At 38.7% G+C, this 27,439-nt stretch overlaps 2 protein-coding genes across 4 annotated transcripts; one reads left to right on the forward strand and one right to left on the reverse strand.

The window, feature by feature from the left end:
* Nucleotides 1–27,320, reverse strand: LOC135106469 (phosphatidylinositol 3-kinase catalytic subunit type 3-like). Its single transcript, XM_064015486.1, has 7 exons — nucleotides 27,012–27,320; nucleotides 9,674–11,553; nucleotides 9,259–9,393; nucleotides 6,926–7,054; nucleotides 2,737–2,889; nucleotides 2,167–2,295; nucleotides 1–1,861 (listed from the first exon to the last, which is right to left on the reverse strand). The coding sequence occupies exons 2-7, from the start codon at nucleotides 11,318–11,320 to the stop codon at nucleotides 1,274–1,276; spliced, it is 2,781 nt and encodes a 926-aa protein (XP_063871556.1). The 5' UTR covers nucleotides 11,321–11,553; nucleotides 27,012–27,320; the 3' UTR covers nucleotides 1–1,273.
* LOC135106470 (perlucin-like) lies at nucleotides 12,696–16,560 on the forward strand. 3 transcript variants are annotated; one of them, XM_064015488.1, is made up of 4 exons: nucleotides 12,696–12,819; nucleotides 15,580–15,765; nucleotides 15,973–16,095; nucleotides 16,283–16,560. In XM_064015488.1, exons 2-4 carry the CDS (start codon nucleotides 15,687–15,689, stop codon nucleotides 16,408–16,410), a joined length of 330 nt encoding a protein of 109 aa, XP_063871558.1. In that variant the 5' UTR covers nucleotides 12,696–12,819; nucleotides 15,580–15,686; the 3' UTR covers nucleotides 16,411–16,560. The 3 variants fall into 3 exon arrangements, with proteins under 3 accessions (XP_063871558.1, XP_063871559.1, XP_063871557.1); XM_064015489.1 differs by lacking the exon at nucleotides 12,696–12,819 and adding an exon at nucleotides 12,834–12,956; XM_064015487.1 differs by lacking the exon at nucleotides 12,696–12,819 and adding an exon at nucleotides 14,351–14,729.
* Nucleotides 27,321–27,439: the final 119 nt, after the last annotated feature.

Raw genomic sequence — 27,439 nt, forward strand, 5'->3', positions numbered from 1 at the left:
TCTTAGAAATACAGTATTTATTATTCAATTATTACATCATTCTTGGATATAAAAACTGCCTCATACACATGAACAGCATAACTCACTTTCTCAGTCTTTGTGTTGCATGACTTTCTCAGGTCCTAACTGCCTCCCAGTCACACTTGTCAAAGCAAATCATTCACTGTCACATATGGCAATCAATATCAATCACTCCTGTCAATCAGCATCAGTCTCACCCTTCAAATACATACTTTTGAATCATTAAACTATATGGATTATTTAATACTTTTAATCATGAACATTGAACATGCTGCTTTACAATACTAATGCCTCATTAGAGTATGCTGCTTCACAATTATCATTAGAGTAATTCTCATGATTTATTTAATCTAATTTGCAAAAAGCACTTTATTCATTGCTTGTAAATTTTGGTACTAATGTAACAACTTTTATGGAAAAAAAATTTTTTTTACATGCTTTACTTCTATAGGCTGTTCAGTGGAAGAATAACCGCACAAGTTGTGTGAGCTTATGCAAGCTGAAGTAGAACACCTATTGGCTGCTGCCTTATATTCATAACTTAGTGATTTTGTTGTACTGGTATTCATTTATTTTTTATTGCAATTATATGTTATATAATTCATAAACACACAGAATTCAAACTGATCTTTAGTTGTCACTGAAGAATATATACATCAATGTATATCAAGTGCATGAGGCAACACTACTACCACCACATATCCTGTGTAAACAATGCACACACTGCTTCATAAGTTCAGTGCCATTATCATGGTTTGCTAATTATTACTACTATATACAGTTAACTGAACTAAGAAGGCAGTGTGATGGGCTAGTAGTGGTGGTGCTGCTGCCTGTAACTGATATTCTTTACATTGATATATGGGTTTGAATTTGGTTTATATATATATATATATATATATATATATATATATATATATATATATATATATATATATATATATATATATATATATATATATATATATATGGCAGTATCCAATCATCACTATAAGGCATGCCTTAAACTTGCATAGCTCTCACAACTTTGCTCTTTCTTCAGCTCATTTTCCCAGTGACAAACAGCACAGACAGACTAGGACACCTGCCCTAATAGTAGTGAATCCATTGAATCAGCATACACTCACCATGCATGACACACACATACACAGACAGGTAAAAAATAGAAAAGACCTTTCTAAGTTTCACTTTATCACTCTGTTCTCACTGAAGTTAATATAATAATTAATTGGGTTCTCTCTCTCTCTCTCTCTCACTTCCTGATGTACTGGGCAAACTTGTGTAGCTGCTCCACCACAGCTGCCACAACAGCATTCACAGAGTCATCAATCAGCCCCTGCATGTAGCTCACTGCTTCCTCATCTGAGAGATCTAGCCGGAACTTGTCCTCTACTTTTCGTACTGTCTTGTCTGGTTCCAGGGCAATGTCTGGCACATTGGCATCCACCATGAGGGAGAACAGGTTGAGTATGAGGTTGGAGTGACGTCGCAGCTGGTGGAAAGCAGTGTAGCACAGCTTGCGGAACTCCAGGTGAAACTCAGAATGAGCTCCACCCATACCTTCCACCATCTCTCTGCTCAGCTTCATCGGTGGAGGCAGAGGCTTGGGATCCCGGCCAAGGATGTACCCAAAGTCAATGTGGAAGAGGTTTCCATTGCGTGTGAGAAGCAAGTTGTCAAGGTGACGGTCACCAATTCCCAGCAGGTAGGTGATGACACAGTAGCCAGCACAGGAGCGAATGTAGGTGTCCATCACCTCTGGGGCAATGCCATAGGGACCTGTCTCTGAGGGGGCATGACGCCGGAAGAAATTTTGGATTCCCCCCTCTGTACGCAGGACCTGAAAGAGTTGAGGAGTGAGGAAAAACAGGCTGAGGGTGTGAGAAGCACAGAACAAACACAGGGTGTGAAAAGCTGTGCGTAGGTGTGAGAGAAAAGTGCTGGGATACTGTGAGGGTAATGCATTAATGTAGAGTCTAGATCTAGTGCTAGAGTTTGAAACAGATTCTCACAATGGTAGGCAATCCTTGAACTGTCTTGACATCATGCTAGCAGAATTAAGCTGTATAATGAGAAATAAACTGCATACCAGTTATATTTACAGTATTTTCCATAAATAACATCAAAAGGAGAAATTGTACATACATCTGCTACAGCGTGTGACTCAATAAATTGGACAAAGCCATGTTTGCTGCTAGTGGCCAAGACCTTGTAGGGAGTGAGCCGAAGGTCAAGGTTTTCACGTCTCAGAAGTCTGTCCATTAGAGTGATTATCTGCCCAAAAAATAAGTTATTAAGATTCTTAGCAAATGAACACTTGTTTGGGGACAATATAATGAAATTATACACAATTTCATATTGTAACAAATATTTACAATAATTATAACTACAAATATTGTAACTATATTAACTATTTTAATTAAAATACATAGTTATACACACAAAGCTTAACTGTTAAGTTTCTCTGCTTTACAAGCATAAATGTGGAAGCACACAATTTAAATGTTACCAAATATAAAAAATGTATTAACTGCCCACACTATTCAATTATGAGGAAGATCAATAATTCCTCAGAGAATGGGGAACACCAGTTCCCCACTTAAGCCCCTAGCTCATCCTTTCCACAATGATGCTGCCCATTAAGACAATGGATGCCCCACACCCACACATGCCACCCCAGACACTAGACCTTCCTCAAAAGGTGCTTCTGCCAACCTGAATAATGAGCTGGTCCTGCCGCAAGTCATCACCATGTTTAAAGATGGCCACATACTCTCCACCCATGGCAGCCTTGAAAGTAAGGCGACAGGGCTCCAAAGCAGACTTGAAGAGTGTTGCACGCTCTGGGATGATGCCTGTCACTTGGATCTGAGGAGAGTGAACTATGAGCAGAGAGAACATGGTTTAATCTTTCACTCTGTTGCATTGGAAGAATACTGCTGCTATATTAACTGCACAACACAAAAGGTGACTAGAAGGGATGAAGAGGAGACTTGAGACACCCATCTTCATTCCTACAATGATATATGGTGTCTTGTCATGATTATTTCTCTGAACAGGAATTTCAGATTATTAATATACACAAGACAAGAGCAAAGTAATTCTATTTTCAATGCCAAAAAATAACTATATCCCATATTTTGAAGGTTTATCAATCAATACAAGCATTGCTCAAGTTCTCATCTGGTAGAGATATATGTAACATGAATTCAGATTAAAATATAAAGGACATCCTAGTGAGACCTTTGACACAAACTGTTATTCTCTATCTCCTCCTCACACCTCACTCTCCTTCCTGGACAAACCATAAACACTGACACAATACTGACTATACTGCAAGCTACGTTTCTGAATGCCCTGAGACAATGGAGCTGCATCTTTTTTGGTCTTGAGCCAAGCACTACTGAAGACCCAACCAGTTTGAGAAAGTTTTAAAGTTGAATTCTAATTTAATTTATTGTTACTTTCTCAGCAATTCTAATCTTGTGTACGTCATGAATTCATTTGCTTGTATCCATAATTGATGATCTGATCAATATGTGTAGTGTCATATTGAATTCTTCATTTGCATAAATTCAGTCAGGGCAGCTCCATACTAAATTCCATGTTCAAGGAACATGAGTGCCTTTGGTTATATAAGAGTGTCACTATACATAGAATAAACAATCCAGGGATAAATTGTGACTACTGGGATATATGTAAAAAATAAAGAGAAATAAGCATAAATACAAGTGACCGATCATGGAATGATGGACACAAATAGCCAGTTCAATATGAAATTTCAAATCTTCTGTGAAGAATGTAAGCACTGGATACTGTATTTGGCTTGCAAAACTTTAAGTACACGTGAGAGAGATGGTAGATTTGCTCATCCTAGTGGATGGCAGAGACAAGCAAGATCATAGATTGAATGAGGAAGGAGTAAGACTCATTGCCTTTAGCAAACTCTACAAATATTCACATAATCCAACAAAACAGTTAAATTAATTCAACCTACCAAGACATACCATCCAACTTAACCCATAGGCAATTGGAGCAACAGCCAAATGAACGTATAAGTATCCAAAGTGTGGATCAGGTTAGTGATTGCTTGCAATCACTCAAATTAAACACATTAGATCTTGTGGTCAGTAACAACAATAGCCTGGTACATTCCCTGGAAACTCAAGCAACAATTTTATCAAATCATAAGTGGATACATGGCAAAATATAAATAAGTCAGCTAAAGAAAAAAAAAAAAAAGGAAAGGGTAAAAATAAGGCAACATCCACAAAATAAATTGGAATAAAATCAGAGCTGAAATGAGCAATGTAAATTGAGATACATCCTAAAATCCATAGTCAGGAAATGCCACTAAATTTGCTTTAGATTTATTCCTAAGACAGAAAAAACAAGTAATCCCAAGGAACAGTAAATTACAGGGAAAATTGAAGAATACCCCTCACACCTTGGCAGTAGAAAAAAAAAGTGGAGAAACAAAGGATACTGAAAGAAAAAAAATTCTCATGAAATACAACACAAAAGAGAAAAGGCAGCAATGAAGCATATAAAAATAAACTCAAAATCCAATAGCAGAGCTTCTCAAAGTAAACCTGAGTGTGTTTAACCCATACAGTGTTGTACTTTTTCAGAGATAGGGGTCTTGTCAGTTGCATGTTTTTTTTATTTTTATTTTTTTTATTTACCCCATAAAATAATAAGAAAATTATATATATATATATATATATATATATATATATATATATATATATATATATATATATATATATATATATATATATATATATATATATTCCCATGCCATGAATGGAAGTTTAGGTACCATACAATTTTGATTCTTGAATTTTTTCCCTTCTCGGAACTCATGATATCAGACTGCAGATGTGGAATTTTATTTTCATATTTTAAAGCTTTTATTCTCACCTTTACATTCACTTTCCACAATCCTATAATGTAACAAAAATTTACATTACAAATACCTATAAATAAACAAGAATTGTAAGTTCAACAAAATGGTTGGATGCACATCCAGCAACACCCCACATCTCAAGGTCATGGCTACTACACCCACAGTTCTCAAAGAATAGAACATATGTGAATTTTTACAAATTTCAGTTTTCCTTTCCAATTACTCTGGTCTCATTTCCTATTTCTTATGCCTTACTTATTACAGATTTGAGAAGTAACTTTCTAGGAAAAAGTAACTTACCTTTTTATGTGATGATTTTTTGGGAAACACAGCAGCCTGCCCTATGTATGTAGCCAACTCCGCAATGTCAGCACGCCAAAATATTTATAACCAAAATCTTTATCCCTCTCCAATACCGTAACTTTCAATTTAATTTTACTGCTTTGATATTACACACATGGTGACATAGGCAACGAAAAAACAAAATAATCCCCAAATATGTTCCAGTCCCTATAGAAGTATTGAGTCTATAATAACTCTGCTCCCAAAAGATAGGTATGTACGAGTATATGAAGACACTCACTCCTGACTTGTGAAAATATTCTTTGTTGCTGGTAGTGGCAATTGAAGACCATAATATAGTTAAAAAACTAGATCTTATATATACGTACAAAACACTTCCCTAAAAGGTTCATATATATATATATATATATATATATATATATATATATATATATATATATATATATATATATATACTAAATACTGTATGGGTTAATGAGCCAAGGGTTGATAAATTTGTCACTCACTCAAAGAGCTTCTATGAGGGCACAGACAAGATATGGACAGAATGATGCTTTGGGCAACAGAAAACATGGCCCTCAATGATGAAAAGTTCACAGCACTCCAATATGGCCCAAACACACACACACACACACACACACACCAAAAAATCTACCATTACACAATATTAAGAAGAGCTCTAGAATACTTGAAAGCCCTGGGAATAATGACCAGTAGTGATGCCACATTCTCCAAACACAACCAACTTTGCATTAATGGCTAGGAGCACGAGTTGGTGGATACTAAGAACCTTCAGCACCAGGGAGAAAATCTGCCTGAAAGCACTGAAAGTATTGCTGCCAACTCTGGTCCCCACATAATGTAAAGGAAATAGCAGCCCAAGAAGTCACACAACAGACCTTCACATACCAAATCCAGGGAGTATAGCTAATGAACTACTGGAATCTCAATCTGTACTCTCTCTAAAGAAAGGAGAGATACATAGTCCTGATGTGAGGAAAATGCTAGAGGGCCTGGTACCTAATTTGGTGATAAGAGCAAACAATCACCCCAGAAGAGGCTGACTGCTTCATCCAGGGAAGCCAGGCTGCATTGCAACTGCTGAAGACACTGCTCCATAACCCTGCCTGAAATGGGCCAAGACTTTTCAACTGTCTACCCAGAAAACTCAGGAATGACAATGGCATCAGTCCTTTGTCCTACAAGAGAAGGCTAGATCCTTGTCTGAGTGGCCTGCCAGATGAACCACCAAGACTGGGATAATCCAGCAGTCACCAAGAAGCAAAACAAAACCAGGTCATCTGGGAGGAAGCAAAGGACCACCTCAGCTTGGCCATTAATAGGCCGAACTTACTCAAGTAACTCAAGTAGAGCAGAGCACTGAGAGTGCAAACAGAGCATGCCAAAGAAGCAAACACATTTTTTAATGTTGGACTTTACTCTCTTTTAATGCATCACAAGCCATACCACATAACTTTCACATATTCATTGTGGTGTTGTGACAGCACATTGTGGACCCAAGTCTTCGCCTGTGCTGGGGTAGGTCAACATCTGTCCCACACCTGTGGCCCACTCAGCTTCCTCCAGGTGTACACTCTCTACACTTGTGGGGAATGGGTTGAATGACTCACTAAAATACAATGGGGTCTAAAAATGCACTATGATCTAAATACAGAGAATTTTGCCACTCACCTCTGGGTCTAATGGTAATGCCAGCTGATCAAAAGTGGCAAAGTTATAATTTGCATTTTCAGGATCTGCCAAGAGCCCCTGCAGTTTTTCTATCCTCTTCATCCGATTTCCACTCTCCTTTGAGACTGTCTGAAAAGGGACATTCAAGTTAATCCTCCTTTCAAAGAAAGGCATTACACAGACAACTGCACACAATGAACTCATCCTTGATCTCATACATATCATGTGTGTGTGTGTGTGTGTGTGTGTGTGTGTAAAGCTGTCAAAAAACTGAGGGAAAATTTTCAACACAAGCATTTCCAAGCAAATTCTCCATAGAAATTCCTCACATCTATCTGTTTTCAGCTTGCATGCCTTCAGTTCTACTGTCTTTACCAAAGATTTATCTTTTACCTTTTTAAACTTTTTTACTTATACATATAACAACATTCTAAAACTCCAGTATTCCTTTGATCTCTAATACAGTCAGCAAACACAGGAAAAAACAATTTTTAATAACCTATGAACAAGAATTACTATAAACTAACTCAGTGGTTTTCAACCTCTTTCCTCTCACAGTACACCAAGCCTAGCACTAATATGGGCAAAGCACACCATCAGTATTAAAATAAAAAGTGGATCTTATGAATCCTAATAAACCTTCATATGTTAAGCATGTTGGTTATTGCTAATTATCTTTTTATGGATTACTATTATTTTCAAAATATTACTTTTCTTCATATTTACTACTCCAAAATTACAATGAAAAATCGTGTCCTTGACAAAGTTACTTGCTATTGCACACAAAAGTTATGAGAACTCAAAACATGACTGATTTTATTCACACACAAGGAAATGTAAAAATAAATGGCATTTTAATGGATATAAATATTGGAAAATGAAACCTGGTGCCCATGAGTTATTAGCCATTAGAAATAATATGAGAATTTGAAAGTAAAGATATTTGAAAGTAAAGATATTAAGTTTATTTAAGCACAACAATTATTAAAAATGAAAGAACTCTTCAAACATAGAAACATCAATGAGGAATGAAACATTATGTCCTTGATAAAGTTATTAGATATTAGAAATATATATATATATATATATATATATATATATATATATATATATATATATATATATATATATATATATATATATATATATATATATATATATATATATATATATATATATATATATATATATATATGAAATACATGTGGAAATTTTAAACTGAAGATACAGTGGAACCTCAGTTCTAGAACTTAATTCATTCCTGAGTACTGTTTGAAATCCAAAATGTTTAAAAAAACAAAACTATTTTCCCCATAAGAATAAATGTAAAATGGATTAATTCGTTTCCAGACACCAGTCTATCCTGTCTTAGCAGCTTGACAGACATTCTACAGCCAAGGTGGCTGCTTAACATCATCTCCACCTCACAAATCATTAATCCAGAAAGGATGTATTGAATGAGCTTAGACACATAGAACTCATTAGAAGATACTGTTTAAAATGACTGTGCAGTATTCTGTTTGTCATCAATCTGGTGAGGGAAGCCTTACAGAGGGACACAGAGAGGAGTAACCCACGTACTGCCAAAATGAAGGTTATCATAACAGGCATCTTGCTGCTGGAAAAAGCTACTGGAAAAATGCAGTTGTGTTGTAGTGATGGTGTTGGGGGTCATCAAGAGAGCCACAGGTGGCTCAGATAACTCCCGAGACCCCACAATGGTCTCATCAAAGCTTTTCAATGGGATCACATTTATCTTCTTTCAAAGATTGAATTACTGTCTTACACTGTGTCTCTTCTCCAAATATATAAAAATGAAGTAAATATTTATAGAAACTAAATTAGTAATAAATGGCAGCTTTTGCTGCCTTTTAATATCTGAAATCAAGTAACTTTGTTTTAGAACTGAAGTATGGTATCACAACTGAAGCAGTAATGAGTTCAAAATTTTGTTTGAAAACTGGTTTGTTCGAAAAGGGAGGTGTTCAGTAACCGAGGTTCCACTGTATCTTTTTAAATACGAACATGACTAAAAATAAAAGCCCTTTGACTAAAAATAAAAGCCCTTTCCATATATACAAGTATTAATGGGAAATTTTACCATGGTGTAATTAAATTAATCGACATTAAGGTGTGACACATGACAGTGTGATACTTAAAGATGTCACATATGCCATGAGCATGTTGTTTAAAGGAGTCAATCTTTCTTCCCAAACTCCAACCTGCAGTTGCTTCGCAGGACACTGGTGAGCTAAATGTTAACATCATAATTTGGCCACAAATCTGAATGTGGTGTGAGGTGATATACAGGTATGAAAGTGATTGGTGCTTACTTTAACAAGAGACACCAACTGATCCATAAAGTGGTGCTGCCTGGTGAGGGACATCCTGGTGAGCCGCGCCTCACGACTCCCTTGCTGGAGAGCCAACTTGAAGCGCCGCAGTACCCACAGGTACATCTCCCGAACCTGCCAAGTGAACCAGCAGCACAAATCACACACCACATAATATTGTTACGAAAAATGAACTTTCTCTGTATTTCTTTTTATTAATCACAGTCACATTAAACACTGAAAAGAAATGTCATTTTGACTGGCAGCATATTTTTTCTATCAAATTTATCAAAATATTCACTAATAAGGAAACAAGCCTAACATTTTTACCTTGAAAAACAAGAACAAGAAAAGTTACTATACAAAATGCTAACCTCACATCTCTTATTTTCCATACTGCTTAATGAGATCTTACCTTAGCATCATGCTTGAGCCCAACCTCTTGGTCCTCACACTCCACCAAGAGGTACCAGTAGAGATAGTTAGCCAGCGTGGGGTTCCTACATGCTCTTTGGATTAGGAAGGAGGCCAAGTCAAGCTCTGCCTCCACTTCTGCCAACTCAGGAAGGAGCACAGAGTCTGTTGCTGCAGCTGATGGATCTGAGCTGTCAGGTTCTGCCAGAAGTGAGGATGAAGGCGACCGCTGAATAGTAGCAGCCTCACTCTCCTCCAGTGATGAGGATGTTGACCGAGTGAGGTTAGCACCTGTTGAGCCGGCAGAGCTGCCCATTTTGTCTTGCTGTGCCGAGTGCTCAGAAGTAGTATCCTCGGCCTGACCTGTACCACCACTGGTGTCACTGGAGGAGTAATGGGAAACATCACACAGGCTCATGTCAACACTATCAAGAGCCTCATACTTGAGTGCCTGCACCAACTGGAGGAGATAAAGTAGCAAGTCTTCATCTGAGGCCACTAAACTGAGGCGTTCCACTGCATAGCGCCTCACCTCAGGTTGTGTGAATCCAGGCCCCAGCAGCTCTAGGGCATCATCAACATCAGGAGGTGCCCACTTGCCCAACAGTTCTATGGCTTGTTTGGCTTCCCCAGACAGTTTCCAGTTGACGCCCTTCAGGAACTTGGTCAGAGCCTTCTTTTGGTTGCTGAGGTAGAATCTGTACTTCCACACCATGTCTTGTTCATCACTGGTTAGCTGCTTGGTGGGTGGATACTCAATGATAACATGAAGGGTGTCACGGATTGACAGATTTGGCTTCAGGTCTTTGTCTGTCACTCCTGACCTGAGAGACCTGGCCAGGCGGTGGTGCTTGGCCTCCTGAAGGTTCTCCAGGGCAATTTCTGGATCTGGGATGCGCACGATGTTTCCACTTGTGTGGTGTTCGTACTCATTCTGGTCACCACGTTCCCACCACACCACAGAGTAGATGACGCCCTCGTGCTCCACCCTTGGGAACTCCACCATCAGATACATGGAGTTGGAGGAACGCTTCTCATTTTCATTAATCAGTTCAATTTCTCGGAAGGTAAGACGGTCCAGCCAGTCCACTTTCATCATCTGGCCATTCCTGTGCTTCTTGGCAAGCTTGGCAAGGCGCTGCATCTGGTCCTTGCCCGGGTCCTGAACCTTGCCTGGGGTATGTTCAGGGTGAGCCACACAGTTGGGCCACACCCGTAGGTCATGAAGGCCTTGGCGGAAGACTGCATGTTTTCCAAAGAAAGATATGGTGGTGCCCCCAATGGGCTCACTGCGACGAGGCCCGTAACAGTCATAGATGGTGAGCGCTAAGACCGCATTTCGAGGCAAGTCACTGAATTTAAGAGGGAGTGTTAGCCACTCATTCCAATTCCATCGAGTAGAGAAAGACTTGTAGGACGTGCGTACAGGCAGCGTTAGTTCTCTGCCATCAGAATACACCTGGCAGGTCACGTACAGGTCTGAGCAGCTCGCCTGGTGCAGCCCAGAGTGTTTAAGTAAAGGATCCTTTAATAGATCCTCGTAGTTTGGCTTCTCTCTCCTTCCATCTAAAGTACCGATTTTCACTTGTATACCAACATCCAAATCACAGCTGTGCACATACCAGAATTTTTCACTATCAGGTTCCATGGTAAAGAGGTTCCATTGGCGGAGAGTGATGCTACACAACACCACTACGTACTGAGGCGGAGGTGTGGACTGGCAGGGTGGCTGGCGCTGGTCGGGCTGCGCTGTCTCGCTCAGCTGGGCCCAGTAAACACAGGCCGCGGGGCTAAAACTTTTTCAAAGCTTTCATCATTGTATTGTCTACTCTGCACATTTTGCTTCATTCTTGCATCCTTTTATTCAGTTTCATCCTCTTCCTTATTTCATGTGGTTTAAATGAAAGATAATTAGGAAATTAGATGATGATATAATGAGTGAAGTTTATTAAACAATAATGTTGCTAAACAATTATGCATTTCTTCAAATTAACACTTTCAAATTAACACTCTCATATGATATTCCTGCATTACCTGAATGTATAGCTTAGTATATGCATGCATAATTATACTTTACAACCACATTGGTAACTAATGTGTGTGTCTTAAAGTAAACATCCGGTTAACAAAGAGCAACGTCCCAGATAGATAAGAAACACTGTATGTGGTCGGTCAGTTACTACTTGCACTCATTTCCTAACATACCTAACTACCTTTCACAATGCAACTACTATAGCTAGGATGACTCAAACAAATATTTCTACTTGCAATTATTGTCTACAGTTACTTGATATAAAATGACATGGATATGTAGCGGTAAATGTAGGTAATTAGTATTACCACCTCGAGCTCAGAAAAAAAAAAATATGAATGCAGTCGTGTCAGCAGGGATAAAGACGGCGAACAGAGGTTATTTAAAGAAAACTCATGTTACTGTATCTAGTGCATTTCGTGATTACCTGCACTAAATAAAAGGATAGCGATAAGCTTGGTTCTTGATTTCTAAATTACATGTCATAAACACAAAACCAGCGTATTTGTTTTAGACATTTGTACACTTAATACAGTATCTGCGCACATACTTCTACTGCCGAATCAAAGGAGACATTAGAGGTAAATTCCTGTCGCCATGGGTAAAATGTGGGACAGGGAAAAGAGGGTAAGGGAAGAGAGAGAGGACTAAGAAATCTTAAAGCACTGGGTCTATGACTGACTAAAAAATACATTTCATCTGCTTGACCTTTCCAAGCTGGGAGTCAAATATGAAATAAATGACTCCGTAATGATTCAAAACGGAATACTACATTTTTTTTCTCTCCCCATTACAGAATGATGACATATTTTAAGGGACAGGTGCTCATCATAGGTACAATATAGTAGAATATTAATACACTATAAGGTAAAGTATAATACAGCATGGTGTAATACAACAATGCAGTACATACTTTAAGTGACGTCCTAAAGATACAGTAAAATTATATTTATTCTAGAGGAGATCATGAGAGAAGAAAGTGTTCGTATTCAAGGAAAAGGAAGCCCGTAAACACAGTAAGATCCGCCACCCCACTCTCACGCACTTATAGATCCACCACCCCAATTTACCCACAAGATTTGTCACCCCACTCAGTCATAAAGATCCACATGAAGGTTTGCCATCTCGAGTGTAGTGGATCTTCATGTGATTCGATAGTAGTAGTGGTAGTAGTAGTAGTAGTAGTAGTAGTAAAACAATCATAAGAACATAAGAATAAAGGAGATTGCAAACGACTGGCTGGCATACACAGGTGAGCTCTTTTATTAACCATTGACGCCCCAACTACCCCCCTTGTTTGCACACTTCCTATTGCCACCTGTCTTCCCTATGAATATAATCATCTAACTATCTCTTGAAACTACCTAGCCTGTTGGCGCTGACCGCATGACAGCTAAGCCTATTACACTCATCTACTACGCTGTTCGTGAACCAGTTCCTACCAATCTTTCCTAAATATCGTTCTGTCCTTTTTGTTTACTATGAGAACGTAACATACATCACCTTATATCATAACAATAACGGTAATTACAGCAATGATACCATAACCACTCTTACATAATTTACAAGTCTAAGCTGTGAATATAACAAGTATTAGGCTTGACGCAAGAGATCCTCCATTATCCCATTTCCTTATCTACGCCTCGCTACATCCGTCCCGCCACTTACTACTAGGTAAATGTTTCCCAAAGCAGCGCCACTTCCTGCTGTACCCTGAGTTCAACACCATGACTCCTGTAGTGGGGAAAACCTAACAAAATAAATACCTAGAAACGTGACGGAGCCGATTTCACCGTTTTAAAACGAGTCCTTATTTTTAAAACATTTTAGGGCAGTTTTGCCACATCCCCAGATCACCTTGGAACCAGACAATGCACAGAATGTCATCAGATTTCATCAAATTTCACCAGAATTTTTATTTTGCCTCTCATTACCAGGAATAAGTATAGACAAACAAGAGCACAGGAAAACACATAAAAATGCATTACATATATTTCACAAACATCAACATCAATCGAAAGTGATTTGTATATATATATATATATATATATATATATATATATATATATATATATATATATATATATATATATATATATATATATATATATATACACACACAACAAAATAAATGCTTCTATATTTATTTATTTATTCCCAAAAAAATAGACAAATGGAAGACATATCTAAATTGTATTTGGTGTAATCCATGCAAAAATTAAAGACTTGTAAGTTTAAAGACAATAATATTCTACATGTAACATAAATAAGAAAATTTATATTCCTAAGCATGATTCAGAACCTAAGAAAAGAATATTTGCAGAAATTCAGGGCTAAAAAAAAGAAAAAAAAAATCGTAAACATCAGGATCATAATCACACAATTTTTAATACTCAGTAATTTATGGAGTAGTTGTCATTACATTTTCGTTTATTATGATGCATCATCATACATAAACGAATGTCATCTATTATATCATAATTCACACAGCAGATACCCTTCATCGTCACGTTTGTGCGTACACGTACAACACTGTCAAGCACTTTATTATTTCATCAGATTTTGTCTGATTCAAAACTATTTATTTTCACCAGCTAGAACTCTGCAATTTGAGCAGATTTTTCAAATTTGGTGACGAATTTCACCATCTGGCAACACTGTTTTTAGGTGCTGTGGTAAATAGGTTCTCGTGAATTTTCTTTGTTATCTATTGATGATGGAGAACCTTAATTAAACCTCATTATAATCATGAAAACATCATTGAATACACTGATAACTTCAATTGTAGATGGTTAATCGAGATAAGAACGCAACCCCTGATTACCACTCTTCTAATCAAGCCTCGTCATCCAATATTGCATCAGAAACAGAGGTTGGCGGTAACAGTGTAGAGTTGTGTAATATTAGGCTGTATAAATGGCGCGAGAGCCATGCATCCTCCCTACTCACGTGACAGCCTGTCAAGAAGGAAGCACCATGGGCGTTCTAACGCTAATTGCGGCGTTGCTCTCTCTCGCAGCAGCAGGTATATTGTATCCGTAGACCTATTTTTTTTTCTCTGTTTCTTCTTGTAAACAAACATCTTGTCTGTGTTTTCAGCACGTCGTCCTTTTTCCTTCTTATATAAAAGATCACTGCTTCCGTATTTTTGCCTTGCATCTACTTTTCTCTTTATTTTCCCTTTTCTATACTGAATCATATACGTACGTACATTATGTGTATATGTTTTCATACGAACCACGTGGACACGCATCCCCCGCCTCTTCTCAGCTCTCTGATTCATCTGTCGAGTGTGGAAACACCTGGACTCATACCTTTCGCTAATTATCATCTCCACCCCCTTTTCTCCTCAACCACGTGATATCATTAAGAACATAAGAATAAAGGAGACTGCAAAAAAGCCGGTTGGTCTACACTATTAATCATGAACTCTCCCACTCTTTTGTCAACTTACCTATTATCTCCTGCCTTCCCTATTCATATAATCAATTAACTTCTTGAAACTACCAAGCATGTTGGCACTGACCACATGACTGCTAAATCTATTCCATTCATCCACGACACTGTTCCTACCAGTCTACTTGTATGTAATTGGTGAATGACTCTCGGCTGCGTCTAAATAAATTAGGGGTCCGAGAGAGGCAGCCAGCATTGGCACTACACTTCGGAGGCGAGCAGTCTGTATTTTCTCTACATCAATAAATGGCCGAAGCATCAAAATGTGATTCCTTCACTCCATCCTGATGGAGGTAGAATGGAGGACAGCACGGTGCATTATGGCATCAGCAGGGTAGTACCAGGTAGTACAAAATCATTGGCTTCTTCAATAATGTCCACAAATCACGTTACTTTTTTCTTCTTTCTTGTCACGACAGGAGTCCACAGCTGCTCTCCGGGTTTCCAAGATATCAGAGGGCAATGTTACGCCTTCCGCTCTGAGCTGACGGTAACTTGGGAAGACGCGAAGGACTTGTGCACCCAAATGGGTTCTAACACCATTCTCGCGTCCGTAAAGTCACCTGACACGTTCAGAGACATCTACGAGTACATCATAGCTTACGGTGCGTGGTGTGAGGAAGAGGGAGGCTTGACTAGACAGGGAAGACTGACGAGAAGAATGTGTAATGTATAATTTTTGCCGATAATCAGGTAAATGTTTGGTTAGAAAAGCAAGTTAAAAGAGGACCTTCGATGAAAGTTTTGGCTCATATAGTAGCGGTAATAGAAGTAGTGATGGTATATAATCTAACATGTCTCTCATAAAATAGGTCTGACCGGATCCTTCTGGCTGGGCGCCTCTGACACGGCTGTGGAGGGCGACTGGCACTGGCTGGACGGGAGCCGCGTTTCCCGTGGGACGCCTTACTGGGCCATCCATAACAGCTTCACGGGTAGGAACACGCAAACACAGCTAGAAACTAAACCTAATGGCAGTATAAGTTTGAAAGTAAATATATGCCTGACAACGTAAAACAGCTGCTCCCCACGCACTAGTCTTACGGTGCACAAACACCGCCACAAATTACTGGCCATCACTAGAAAAGAAACACGGTGCTCATACCTTCTCTCCTCTTGCAGGGTGGATTCAGGAGCCCGATGGTGGCACCGAGGAAAACTGCCTAGCGCTGGATGTTGCAAGGAAATTCTACTTCAACGATCTGCCGTGTACCTTACCGCACCACGCTTTGTGCGAGGAAATCGTGTAGACGTCACCTGTCTCACCGCCCTCATCCTCATTGCCAAACAGAATGGAGGGTCACCGCATTTATCCAGTATGGAAGAAGACTGTGACGGCTTAATGGCTGACTTCCGACTTGACTTGTTAGCCGAATCCTAATAAACCGCTGTATTATTAATTCTTCCTCAGTTAAGTGTTTAACTAATAGAAATAAGCATTTTCATTTAAGTATCATTGACATCGCGGGGAAAAGTGAATGAATAGACAAAAAATAAAGAAAGAAAAATAAACAAAGAAAGAAAACAACACACACACACACACACACACACACTGTAATGGGAGTATCTATTTCTACAATTACTCTTTGTCTTTTTTCCTTAAATCTCTTTGCCATGAATAAGAACAGCGTGAAGTGGAGTTCTTAGAACTAGACTACATCACGCCACTTCAGATGGGTGATGTGCTTTCCCCTCCCTGAGCTGTTGCTTTCAGTGGTGTGATAACATCGCACAACTTAACCACTTCCTTTTCTTCCTTATTAGATAGTTAGCAAGGATGATAAAAAACGCCGATTCATTTTAACCACATATTCTGATTAACGATATCTGCACGATGAAGTGTCGGGGTTGTCACGAACTGCAGAAAGGAATACAGGAGACAAGCTGGTTTGTGTCATATTGAACATCGATGTCTCCTAGGCCTTTGTCCCTGCAGTGGCATTTACTTTCATCATTCTCTCTCTCTCTCTCTCTCTCTCTCTCTCTCTCTCTCTGATTTCAGCTACCTAACTATTCTTGCTACTGAAAAGACCACGGGCTGGCTCTAAGTTTTGTTGTCACATATTGTTTTCAATATTCGTTTCTTACGTACGTTATCTACGGCACCTACCTACTAGAACTAGAACATAACGACCAATCAGTGTTCACTCAGTATATTTAACTGTCTCATTCTTCACTTTCCTCCTTCACGCACAACAGCAGCAATAGATTACACCTGAAGGTCAGTTGTTTGAAATTAACTTATATTCACTTGCACATTTGTCCTCTAGCACGTCATTCTCTGTTGTTCGTTCCCAGTCACACCCTGTAATCCCTCACCACCACCGGCTTCATCTTGCTGGTAGTCTTCTCATCACGTCAGGTGTGACTAGGAAATGTTATACTTCTCCTCTCAAGGACACTTTCTTTAATTAAATAACTGGGCATATGTATACTTCTTAGTCACATTTTTTTTCCCTAATAATAATGTGATGGTGATTAAAAAACATGCGTAACCTATGTAGGGGTTAGCTTCCCTGGGATATTCGGAAACTTGAGAAAAGAGGCCTACAGCACTACACTGCAGTAACTGTTAGCTGAGTGGTACAATCAACCGCGTCCCATAACCATTGCCACTATATGTGACACAATGTGTGACAATATGGCTTAGAGATAGCCCGTGGTCTTTTCAGTAGCAAGAATAGTTAGGTAGCTGAAATTAATGAGAGAGAGAGAGAGAGAGAGAGAGAGAGAGAGAGAGAGAGAGAGAGAGAGAGAGAGAGAGAGAGAGAGAGAGAATGATACTAGTAAATGGAGACGAGGAATTAGGGTTAAGTTTCCTCATTCTTTTTGTATCTGAAAAACAGCGAAAGATGAGTGGAGATGAGGCAATGTGAGGAGAGGCGGAGGGGAGTAGAGTAGCCAAGCAGGATGATAGGAAGATAGATTTCACAGGGGCGTGGGGAGGAAAGCACCTGAGGAATCTAGTCGCCTTGTCACGCTAGGCTTATTGAACGTTAAGGCATGTGACAAAACAGGTAAAGAGAAAATATATATAATACAAAGAAGGAAACTAGAGTATATCTATATAGAATATGGATAAAGTTTAATCAAATAAAATGGAAAAATATTTCATTATCAAATACTTGCTGTAGTTACTTTGCAATGATCGGCTTGTTTTGATGAGAAGTATAAAGCCATAGTAAAACGTTTAGTAAAAAAAAACCTATAACTGGATACACTAATAGAAAATGAAAAAAAGTAAGTCATGTAAACTTAAAACATGGCGAAGCAAAAAAGCAAATATATGAATAGTGGATGGCTATGTTTGGAGTGAGTAACACGGTGCATAAATACCAACCTAACTTAAGGTGAGCCTAACAAGAACGAATACAAGTGATTCAGTTAGAGAACTAGAAAACTGCGTAGCAAAATGAGTTAATGAAACGTTACCCAGAATAAAATAGGACTAGAGATCAACTATGTTAATACTGTGTAACCTAAAGATGGTTTAAGCCAGTCTCCAGTGAATTCATATCTCTGTCTGGGATTAAGTTTTGGGATTACTTTCTCGTAACATTCCTTCTATTGATAACTACGTGACTGAGAAGCTGATGCTAACTTTAGCATTGAAAAGAAGGACGAGGTGGCATGGGGAAGGAACACAAAGGAACACAAAGAAAAAAAAAGAAAAAAAACAGCAGCAGGATATTAGTGATGGAGTGTGGTAGAGACGACTGGGCGAAAATCAACTTCAAACTACTTAGTAAGTGCTATGGTTTGAAGAGATAGCTCACACTTGTGTAATGATAACATCTGAGAGAGAGAGAGAGAGAGAGAGAGAGAGAGAGAGAGAGAGAGAGAGAGAGAGAGAGAGAGAGAGAGAGAGAGAGAGAGAGAGAGAGAGAGAGAGAGAGAGAAAACCTTTTATCGAGTGCATTACCTCACTATTATTATTATTATTATTATTATTATTATTATTATTATCATTATTATTATTATTATATTCGTTAGTATTAGTATAATTCTTATTGTTGTCATTATGTTATTATTAATATTAGTGTTATTTCTACAGGGTTAGGTTTTAAAATTGGGAGTACTCATCATACTCCCTTAAACCTGTTAAAGACTCCCTGCATCTATACAGACAAATATCAATAAAACAGAGAGAGAGAGAGAGAGAGAGAGAGAGAGAGAGAGAGAGAGAGAGAGAGAGAGAGAGAAATATAGTATGGGATAGACAAACACTTGGGAAATACGTGTGTGTGTGTGTGTGTGTGTGTGTGTGTGTGTGTGTGTGTGCTACTATGCTGACACTAGCCCTCCTCACCTAAACACCTGAGTTCAGTTCACTTGTGTAGATCACCTATGAGAGAGAGAGAGAGAGAGAGAGAGAGAGAGAGAGAGAGAGAGAGAGAGAGAGAGAGAGAGAGAGAGAGAGAGAGAGAGTGGGAGAGAGAGGGAGAAGGGGGGTGTAATAATTATAGCTGTAGACAGAGTTAAACGGCAAGGCCCTCTCTCTCTCTCTCTCTCTCTCTCTCTCTCTCTCTCTCTCTCTCTCTCTGTAAGCTTCAAATTACATACCATCAAATGAATACAAACTTCTTTCTCCTCCCTTCCTATCTCTCCCTCCCTGAAAGGTAACTCGTCCTTATGCCCAATAGGAACAAAACTAAGAGGGAGACTGAAAATACGCAAGAGTATACATAACGAGGGAAAGACAATGAACTGTGGCTGTGTTCGTGGGGTGTTAGTAGTATTTATTGTTGATTTTTAACTACTGGAGTACCATTAGAAAAAGGCCCGTAACGCTGCTATTACAGGTATAATACTATGTACTATTACTACTACACAGGCTGCCAAGGATGCGAGGTCGGGAATGCCTGCCGAGCCTTCCATTCCTCCTCTTTTTTTCCTCATCCTCCTCCACCTCCTTTAATAGGCAGGCGCGGCGCAACAGGAACATCGTTAGGTAGCGGAGACTTCACAAGTTTTTCATTAGTATTTTTGAGGCCTGACGCTCGGGTGATGCCAGGTGGGGAGAGGAGGGAGAGTGCGGGAGGCTGCGAGTGATGGAGTGATAAGCCCTTGTGTCTCTCCCTATTATCTTGCTTCCCTAATTTCTCACTACTTTACTTCAACTCATTACTTATTTCTTCCTGCTCCATCTTTCAGTTCCACTCTTTGCAGTTTCTCTTCATTCTTTTATTTTTTCTTTTAATTCTTTGACTCCATTCTTCCACTTTGCCTTCGGCTACCATGTCTCTTTCTTTTCTCCATCCACCACTGTTTCCATTCTTTAACCCTTGCCTCCACTCTACATACCCACTTGTTCCACTTCCTTCATCCTTGCTTCCACATTCCTCCCATTCACCTTTAATATCTAATGGACCTCTAATGGACAAAACACCTGACACCTTTGCTTTTGTCTATGACCCACTGCTTCATCTCATAAGTTTCCATATATATATGGTATCACGAACGCTATTACAAGCATAAATCCAGATGTGTTTGAATGTGTTCTTCAGCAGTGGAGGACACACACTGAAATGTGTTTTCAACACAAAGGGAGTCATGTAGAGCATATTATATAAATATATATTTTTTTCTGTAATTCTATAATTTCTTAAAATTTTTCCTATATATGGAAACTTATGGGACACCCTGTATATATATATATATATATATATATATATATATATATATATATATATATATATATATATATATATATATATATATATATATATATATATATATATATATATATATATATATATTCTAATTGTCTTCAGCCTCTCTCATCGCCGCAATGTTGCATCTCTAGCTATCTTCTACCGCTATTTTCATGCTAACTGCTCGTCTGATCTTGCTAATTGCATCCCTCCCCTCCTCCTGCGGCCTCACTGCACAAGACTTTCTTCTTTCTCTCATCTCTATTCTGTCCACCTCTCTAATGCAAGAGTTAACCAGTATTCTCAATCATTCATTCCTTTCTCTGGTAAACTCTGGAACTCCCTGCCAGCTTCTGTATTTCCATCTTCCTATGACTTAAATTCCTTCAGGAGGGAGGTTTCAAGACACTCATCCTTCAATTTTTGACTACCGCTTTGAACCCTTTTATGGGACTGGCATATCAGTGGGCTTTCTTTTTTTTTTATTAGATTTTTTGTTGCCCTCGGCCAGTGTCCCTCTTACATAAAAAAAAATTATATATATATATATATATATATATATATATATATATATATATATATATATATATATATATATATATATATATATATATATATATATATAGGCCAGTGTCCCTCTTACATAAAAAAAATTATATATATATATATATATATATATATATATATATATATATATATATATATATATATATATATATATATATATATATATATATATATATATATATATATATATATATATATATATATATATATATATATATATAATGAGAGAGAGAGAGAGAGAGAGAGAGAGAGAGAGAGAGAGAGAGAGAGAGAGAGAGAGAGAGAGAGAGAGAATGTGACTCACTTACGTGCGTAAACACACAGCTGCCCACTAATCTCTTTTCTGATAACTTCGCCTTCCATTCCCTCTCCATTTATTCCTCCTTCACCCATCACCATCTCTTCTGTAATTTACTACCCTCCAACCATCCCAAATCGTAAATGTGTGTGTGTGTGTGTGTGTGTGTGTGTGTGTGTGTGTGTGGTACTTATACTCAGGAAAACAACAACTGCCTCATATTTCAATGACAACTGAAGGATTGACTCAGAGAGAGAGAGAGAGAGAGAGAGAGAGAGAGAGAGAGAGAGAGAGAGAGAGAGAATTATAGTATTGAAAATTAGATAAGTTACCGCTCGCAGGTCTACGCCGTTTACAAGCAACTGCGTGTTTTTTCAAGCATTCGGAGCTAAGTGGTTAAAGATAGTTTACTCGTAACCACATTTAAACAAAAATAAATTCAGAAATTAATGTTCTCGTTAAAGAATTCAAATCAGGATCAGAAAAAAAGTAACATTTGTGTCATCAGCGAAAAGGATGAATTTCATTAAATTTGTGGATTTAAGAATATCATTCATATATATTAAAAATAAAAATGAACCATAGTGTTGAGCCTTGGGAACTCCATTTTTTTTTTTTTTTTTATGTAGGAAGGACACTGGCCAAGGGCAACAAAAATCCAATTAAAAAAAATGCTTACTGAAATGCCAGTCCTGTAAAAGGATTCAAAGCGGTAGTCAAAAATTGAAGGATGAGTGTTTTGAAACCTCCCTCTTGAAGGAATTCAAGTCATAGGAAGATGGAAATACAGAAGCTGTTAATTAGTTAGAGGTCAGAGGTTAGAAGTCAGTTAGAGGAGAGGAGTTGATGAGACGAAAAGCTTTTGATTCCACCCTGTCTAGAAGAGCAGTATAAGTGGAAGCCCCCCAGACATGTGAAGCATACTCCATACATGGACGGATAAGGCCCTTGTACAGAGTTAGCAGCTGGGGGAGTGAGAAAAACTGGCGGAGACGTCTCAGAAAACCTAACTTCATAGAAGCTGTTTTAGCTAGAGATGAGATGTGAAGTTTCCAGTTCTGATTATAAGTAAAGGACAGACCGAGGATGCTCAGTGTAGAAGAGGGGGACAGTTGAGTGTCATTGAAGAAGAGGGGAAGGTTGTGGTAGGTTGTGTCGAGTTGATAGATGGAAGAATTGAGCTTTTGAGGCATTGAACAATACCAAGTTTGCTCTGCCCCAATCAGAAATTTTAGAAAGATCAGAAGTCAAGCGTTCTATGGCTTCCCTGCGTGAAATGTTTACCTCCTGAAGGGTTGGACGTCTATGAAAAGACGTGGAAAAGTGCAGGGTGGTATCATCAGCGTAGGAGTGGATAGGACAAGAAGTTTGGTTTAGAAGGGCATTAATGAATAATAAGAAGAGAGTGGGTGACAGGACAGAACCCTGAGGAAGACCACTGTTAATAGATTTAGGAGAACAGTGACCGTCTACTACAGCAGCAATAGAACGGTCAGAAAAGAAACTTGAGATGAAGTTACAGAGAGAAGGATAGAAGCCGTAGGAGGGTAGTTTGGAAATCAAAGATTTGTGCCAGACTCTATCAAAAGCTTTTGATATGTCCAAGGCAACCGCAAAAGTTTCACCAAAATCTCTAAAAGAGGATGACCAAGACTCAGTAAGGAAAGCCAGAAGATCACCAGTAGAGCGGCCTTGACGGAACCCATACTGGCGATCAGATAGAAGGTTGTGAAGTGATAGATGTTTAAGAATCTTCCTGTTGAGGATAGATTCGAAAACTTTAGATAGGCAGGAAATTAAAGCGATAGGACGGTATTTTGAGGGATTAGAACGGTCACCCTTTTTAGGAACAGGTTGAATGTAGGCAAACTTCCAGCAAGAAGGAAAGGTAGATGTTGACAGACAGAGCTGAAAGAGTTTGACCAGGCAAGGTGCAAGCACGGAGGCACAGTTTCGGAGAACAATAGGAGGGACCCCATCAGGTCCACAAGCCTTCCGAGGGTTTAGGCCAGCGAGGGCATGGAAAACATCATTGCGAAGATTTTTAATAGGTGGCATGAAGTAGTCAGACGGTGGAGGAGAGGGAGGAACAAGCCCAGAATCGTCCAAGGTAGAGTTTTTAGCAAAGGTTTGAGCGAAAGTTTGAGCGAAGAGTTCAGCTTTAGAAATAGATGTGATAGCAGTGGTGCCATCTGGTTGAAATAGAGGAGGGAAAGAAGAAGAAGCAAAGTTATTGGAGATATTTTTGGCTAGATGCCAGAAGTCACGAGGGAATTTAGATCGTGAAAGGTTTTGACACTTTCTGTTAATGAAGGAGTTTTTGGCTAGTTGGAAAACAGCCTTGGCATGGTTCCGGGCAGAAATATAAAGTGCATGAAATTCTGGTGAAGGAAGGCTTAAGTACCTTTTGTGGGCCACCTCTCTATCATGTATAACACGAGAACAAGCTGTGTTAAACCAAGTTTTAGAAGGTTTAGGACGAGAAAAAGAGTGAGGAATGTACGCCTCCATGCCAGACACTATCACCTCTGTTATGCGCTCAGCACACAAAGACGGGTCTCTGACACGGAAGCAGTAGTCATTCCAAGGAAAATCAGCAAAATACCTCCTCAGGTCCTCCCAACTAGCAGAGGCAAAACGCCAGAGGAACCTTCTCTTAAGAGGATCCTGAGGAGGGATTGGAGCGATAGAACAAAATACAGATATGAGATTATGATCGGAGGAGCCCAACGGAGAAGAAAGGGTGACAACATAAGCAGAAGGATTAGAGGTCAGGAAAAGGTCAAGAATGTTGGGCGTATCTCCGAGACGGCAGGAATACGAGTAGGGTGTTGCACCAATTGCTCTAGGTCGTGGAGGATAGCAAAGTTGAAGGCTAGTTCACCAGGATGATCAGTGAAGGGAGAGGAAAGCCAAAGCTGGTGGTGAACATTGAAGTTTCCAAGAATGGAGATCTCTGCAAAAGGGAAGAGGGTCAGAATGTGCTCCACTTTAGAAGTTAAGTAGTCAAAGAATTTCTTATAGTCAGAGGAGTTAGGTGAGAGGTATACAGCACAGATAAATTTAGTTTGAGAGTGACTGTAGTCGTAGCCAGATGGTGGAAAACTCGAAAGATTCAAGAGCGTGGGCACGAGAGCAGGTTAAGTCATTGCGCACATAAACGCAGCAACCAGCTTTGGATCGAAAATGAGGATAGAGGAAGTAGGAGAGAACAGAAAAGGGGCTACTGTCAGTTGCCTCAGACACCTGAGTTTCAGTGAGGAAAAGATGAGGCTTAGAAGAGGAGAGGTGATGTTCTACAGATTGAAAATTAGATCTTAGACCGCGAATGTTGCAGAAGTTAATGAAGAAAAAGTTGATAGGGGTGTCAAAACACTTAGGGTCGTCGACAGAAAGGCAGTCCGACCTGGGGACATTTATGGTCCCCTACCCAGATGGGGACTCCGAGGCTGGTGTAGGAGTCGCCATGATGATTTTGAATTTTTTGAGTGAAGGATGTGTGTGTGTTATTAGGTGCTTGTAGTTTTGTGTGGAGGAAGAGAGTTGTCTTTAGAGGGTAGGCTGTGACTGCCCCCTTGTGTTGTGAGACACAAAGGGAAACGTTCAGTGAGGTCACAGCTGGGTTTAATGATAAGTTCACAGCACCCCCTGAACAGTGCTTTAGACCTCACTGGGAGTAATTATCTTTTCGGCAGGTGTCTACTGCCTTCTTCTCCTCCTTTATAAGACCGACAATGCAAAACACTTTAATTGTTAATTGAAGTTCATTGTTTTCTATTGGTTATAATTTCTAAACCAATCCAAACAAATATTCGTTATTCCATACTTTTGTAATTTATTGATCAAAATTTCGCGATTAAGTGTCAAAAGCCGTTCTTTAAATCTAAAAATACTGTAATGACATACTTTCCACACCTCAATTCTTGTAGTACATAATGAATTAATTTCACAATTGCTAATTTAGGAGAATTTATTTTCTAAACTCAAACTCAAAATGTTATTTCTTGCAAGAAAAGCATGAAGTCTATCATGCATAATTCGTTCATATATTTTACTTAGAGCAGGAATTACTGAAATTGGTTAATAATTGGATGCATATCCAGTTTCCCATCTTTGTGCAGTGGTATGATTTTTGCAGTTTTAATCTTTCAGAAAAGATACCCGTCTGAAAATATATATATTTATTAAACTGGAAATAAAAGGAGCCAAAATTGAAGATATTGACTTAATTTGTATACCATCATATCCTGGTGTTGAATCCTTTAAAGATTTAATTACTGAGATAATTTCTGGTGATGCATCCTATGAAATGAAATCAGGATAAGTGCCTAACAAATCATTCGTGGGGGATGTGTCACGTGTTGGAAGCTTATTAGACATCTCTTGACCAACACTTGAGAAGTAGTTGTTCATATATCCAATGATTATTTGAGTGTCTGTGACATTACAACTACTGATATTCAAACTTTCTATAAGATTATTCCTTCCTTCCTCTTCAGTAACAGCTTCATCAATTAAATTCCTAATCTTTTTAGAGATGCTTGCACAATCATGGAATTTGTTGTTATAATATTTTTTTTGCACCATTTTTTTACTTTTCAGTGACTTATACTGCACACCGTATGCTAAAGGACGTTTTAAGTATTTCTTAAATAATTTATGCAGCTGACAAGTTCTTGAGTTCTGGAGTAATCCATGGTTTATTGACTTGTTTCTCTTTAATTTTTGTAGTCTTCAGAGGAATATTTTCTTCAGTAACTCTTATCATGGCGTCCGCAACAATATTATATGCCTTGTCTGGATTATTACTCGTGTAAATTATCTTAAGATTTTTCATTGTCTGACATACAAGATCTTTATTTACGTTTTTATAATCCCTGCATGAAAGCATAACTGTTTAACTTTACCATTCTTACCTCTACAATGAATTACTGGGGCGAAGTGATCGGTTATATCAGTCAATATTATGGTTGTTGGAGAAAATATTAGAACATAAGAGAAACTTTTCTAGATTATTGAAGATACGATTTATGTTGTACATAATAAGTGTTGGAGGATAACCATTACTGTTTAAATTATTTTCAAAATCTTCTTGATCTTAGTATTGAGTGATTGGTAGTTATATTTAAGCAATTCAGTTCAGGTTCAGAAATATTTAAGCCAGTTGAATCATCATCCACACTGATTCTATAATTAATCAAGCTCATTGAATTCATCAAATGTTAATGTTAAAGAGTTTCCATTCAGCAAATCAAGAAGTTCATGATCATCTAATAAGGAAAAAAACAACACTTATAAAGAACAGATGACATATACAAAGAACAGAACTTACTTAGATACTTTGGGCTTTTCTATCTTGTGCTTCGGCCCGCTTCATCAACTCGCTGCTCTTCGTCCACCGGTTCATGAGGTTCACTTGGAGGGTGTGAGTCGTCTGAGCCGCGGCAGCAACTGGGGTAACATCAGTGTGGCACTTTATCATCAGCTTTTCGGTGCCAGAAAAGCCGAGTCGTTGTTTACGTCTTTCACGTACTATCAACTTCATGTGATTGAAGTATGCTATTTTTCCATCAGCTCAAGCTTTTTTTTTTCTTTTTTCAGGTCAGGTAGCTGAGCCTTCCGTAGCTGCACTGAAGATTCACACAAGTCTTCGTTTATATAAATGTTCGTGTTTTTCAGCTTCGAACCATTCTTGAGAGCCAGTTGACGGTCCACAAAACTAGTGAAGCGAGCCACAACGGTATGCAGACGAGTGGTTCC

This window comes from Scylla paramamosain, chromosome 13 (genome assembly GCF_035594125.1).
Source record: "Scylla paramamosain isolate STU-SP2022 chromosome 13, ASM3559412v1, whole genome shotgun sequence".
NCBI classification, from domain to species: domain Eukaryota; kingdom Metazoa; phylum Arthropoda; class Malacostraca; order Decapoda; family Portunidae; genus Scylla; species Scylla paramamosain.

Coding starts and splice junctions, on each gene's coding strand:
- LOC135106470 (XM_064015487.1), top strand. CDS start 14,621: ATGGCGCGAGAGCCATGCATCCTCCCTACTCACGTGACAGCCTGTCAA. Junction 14,730..15,579: donor GCTCTCTCTCGCAGCAGCAG/GTATATTGTATC, acceptor TTGTCACGACAG/GAGTCCACAGCTGCTCTCCG. Junction 15,766..15,972: donor CGAGTACATCATAGCTTACG/GTGCGTGGTGTG, acceptor CTCATAAAATAG/GTCTGACCGGATCCTTCTGG.
- LOC135106469 (XM_064015486.1), bottom strand. CDS start 11,320: ATGGAACCTGATAGTGAAAAATTCTGGTATGTGCACAGCTGTGATTTG. Junction 9,394..9,673: donor GGCTCAAGCATGATGCTAAG/GTAAGATCTCAT, acceptor TTCACTTGGCAG/GTTCGGGAGATGTACCTGTG. Junction 7,055..9,258: donor AGTTGGTGTCTCTTGTTAAA/GTAAGCACCAAT, acceptor GTCCCTTTTCAG/ACAGTCTCAAAGGAGAGTGG.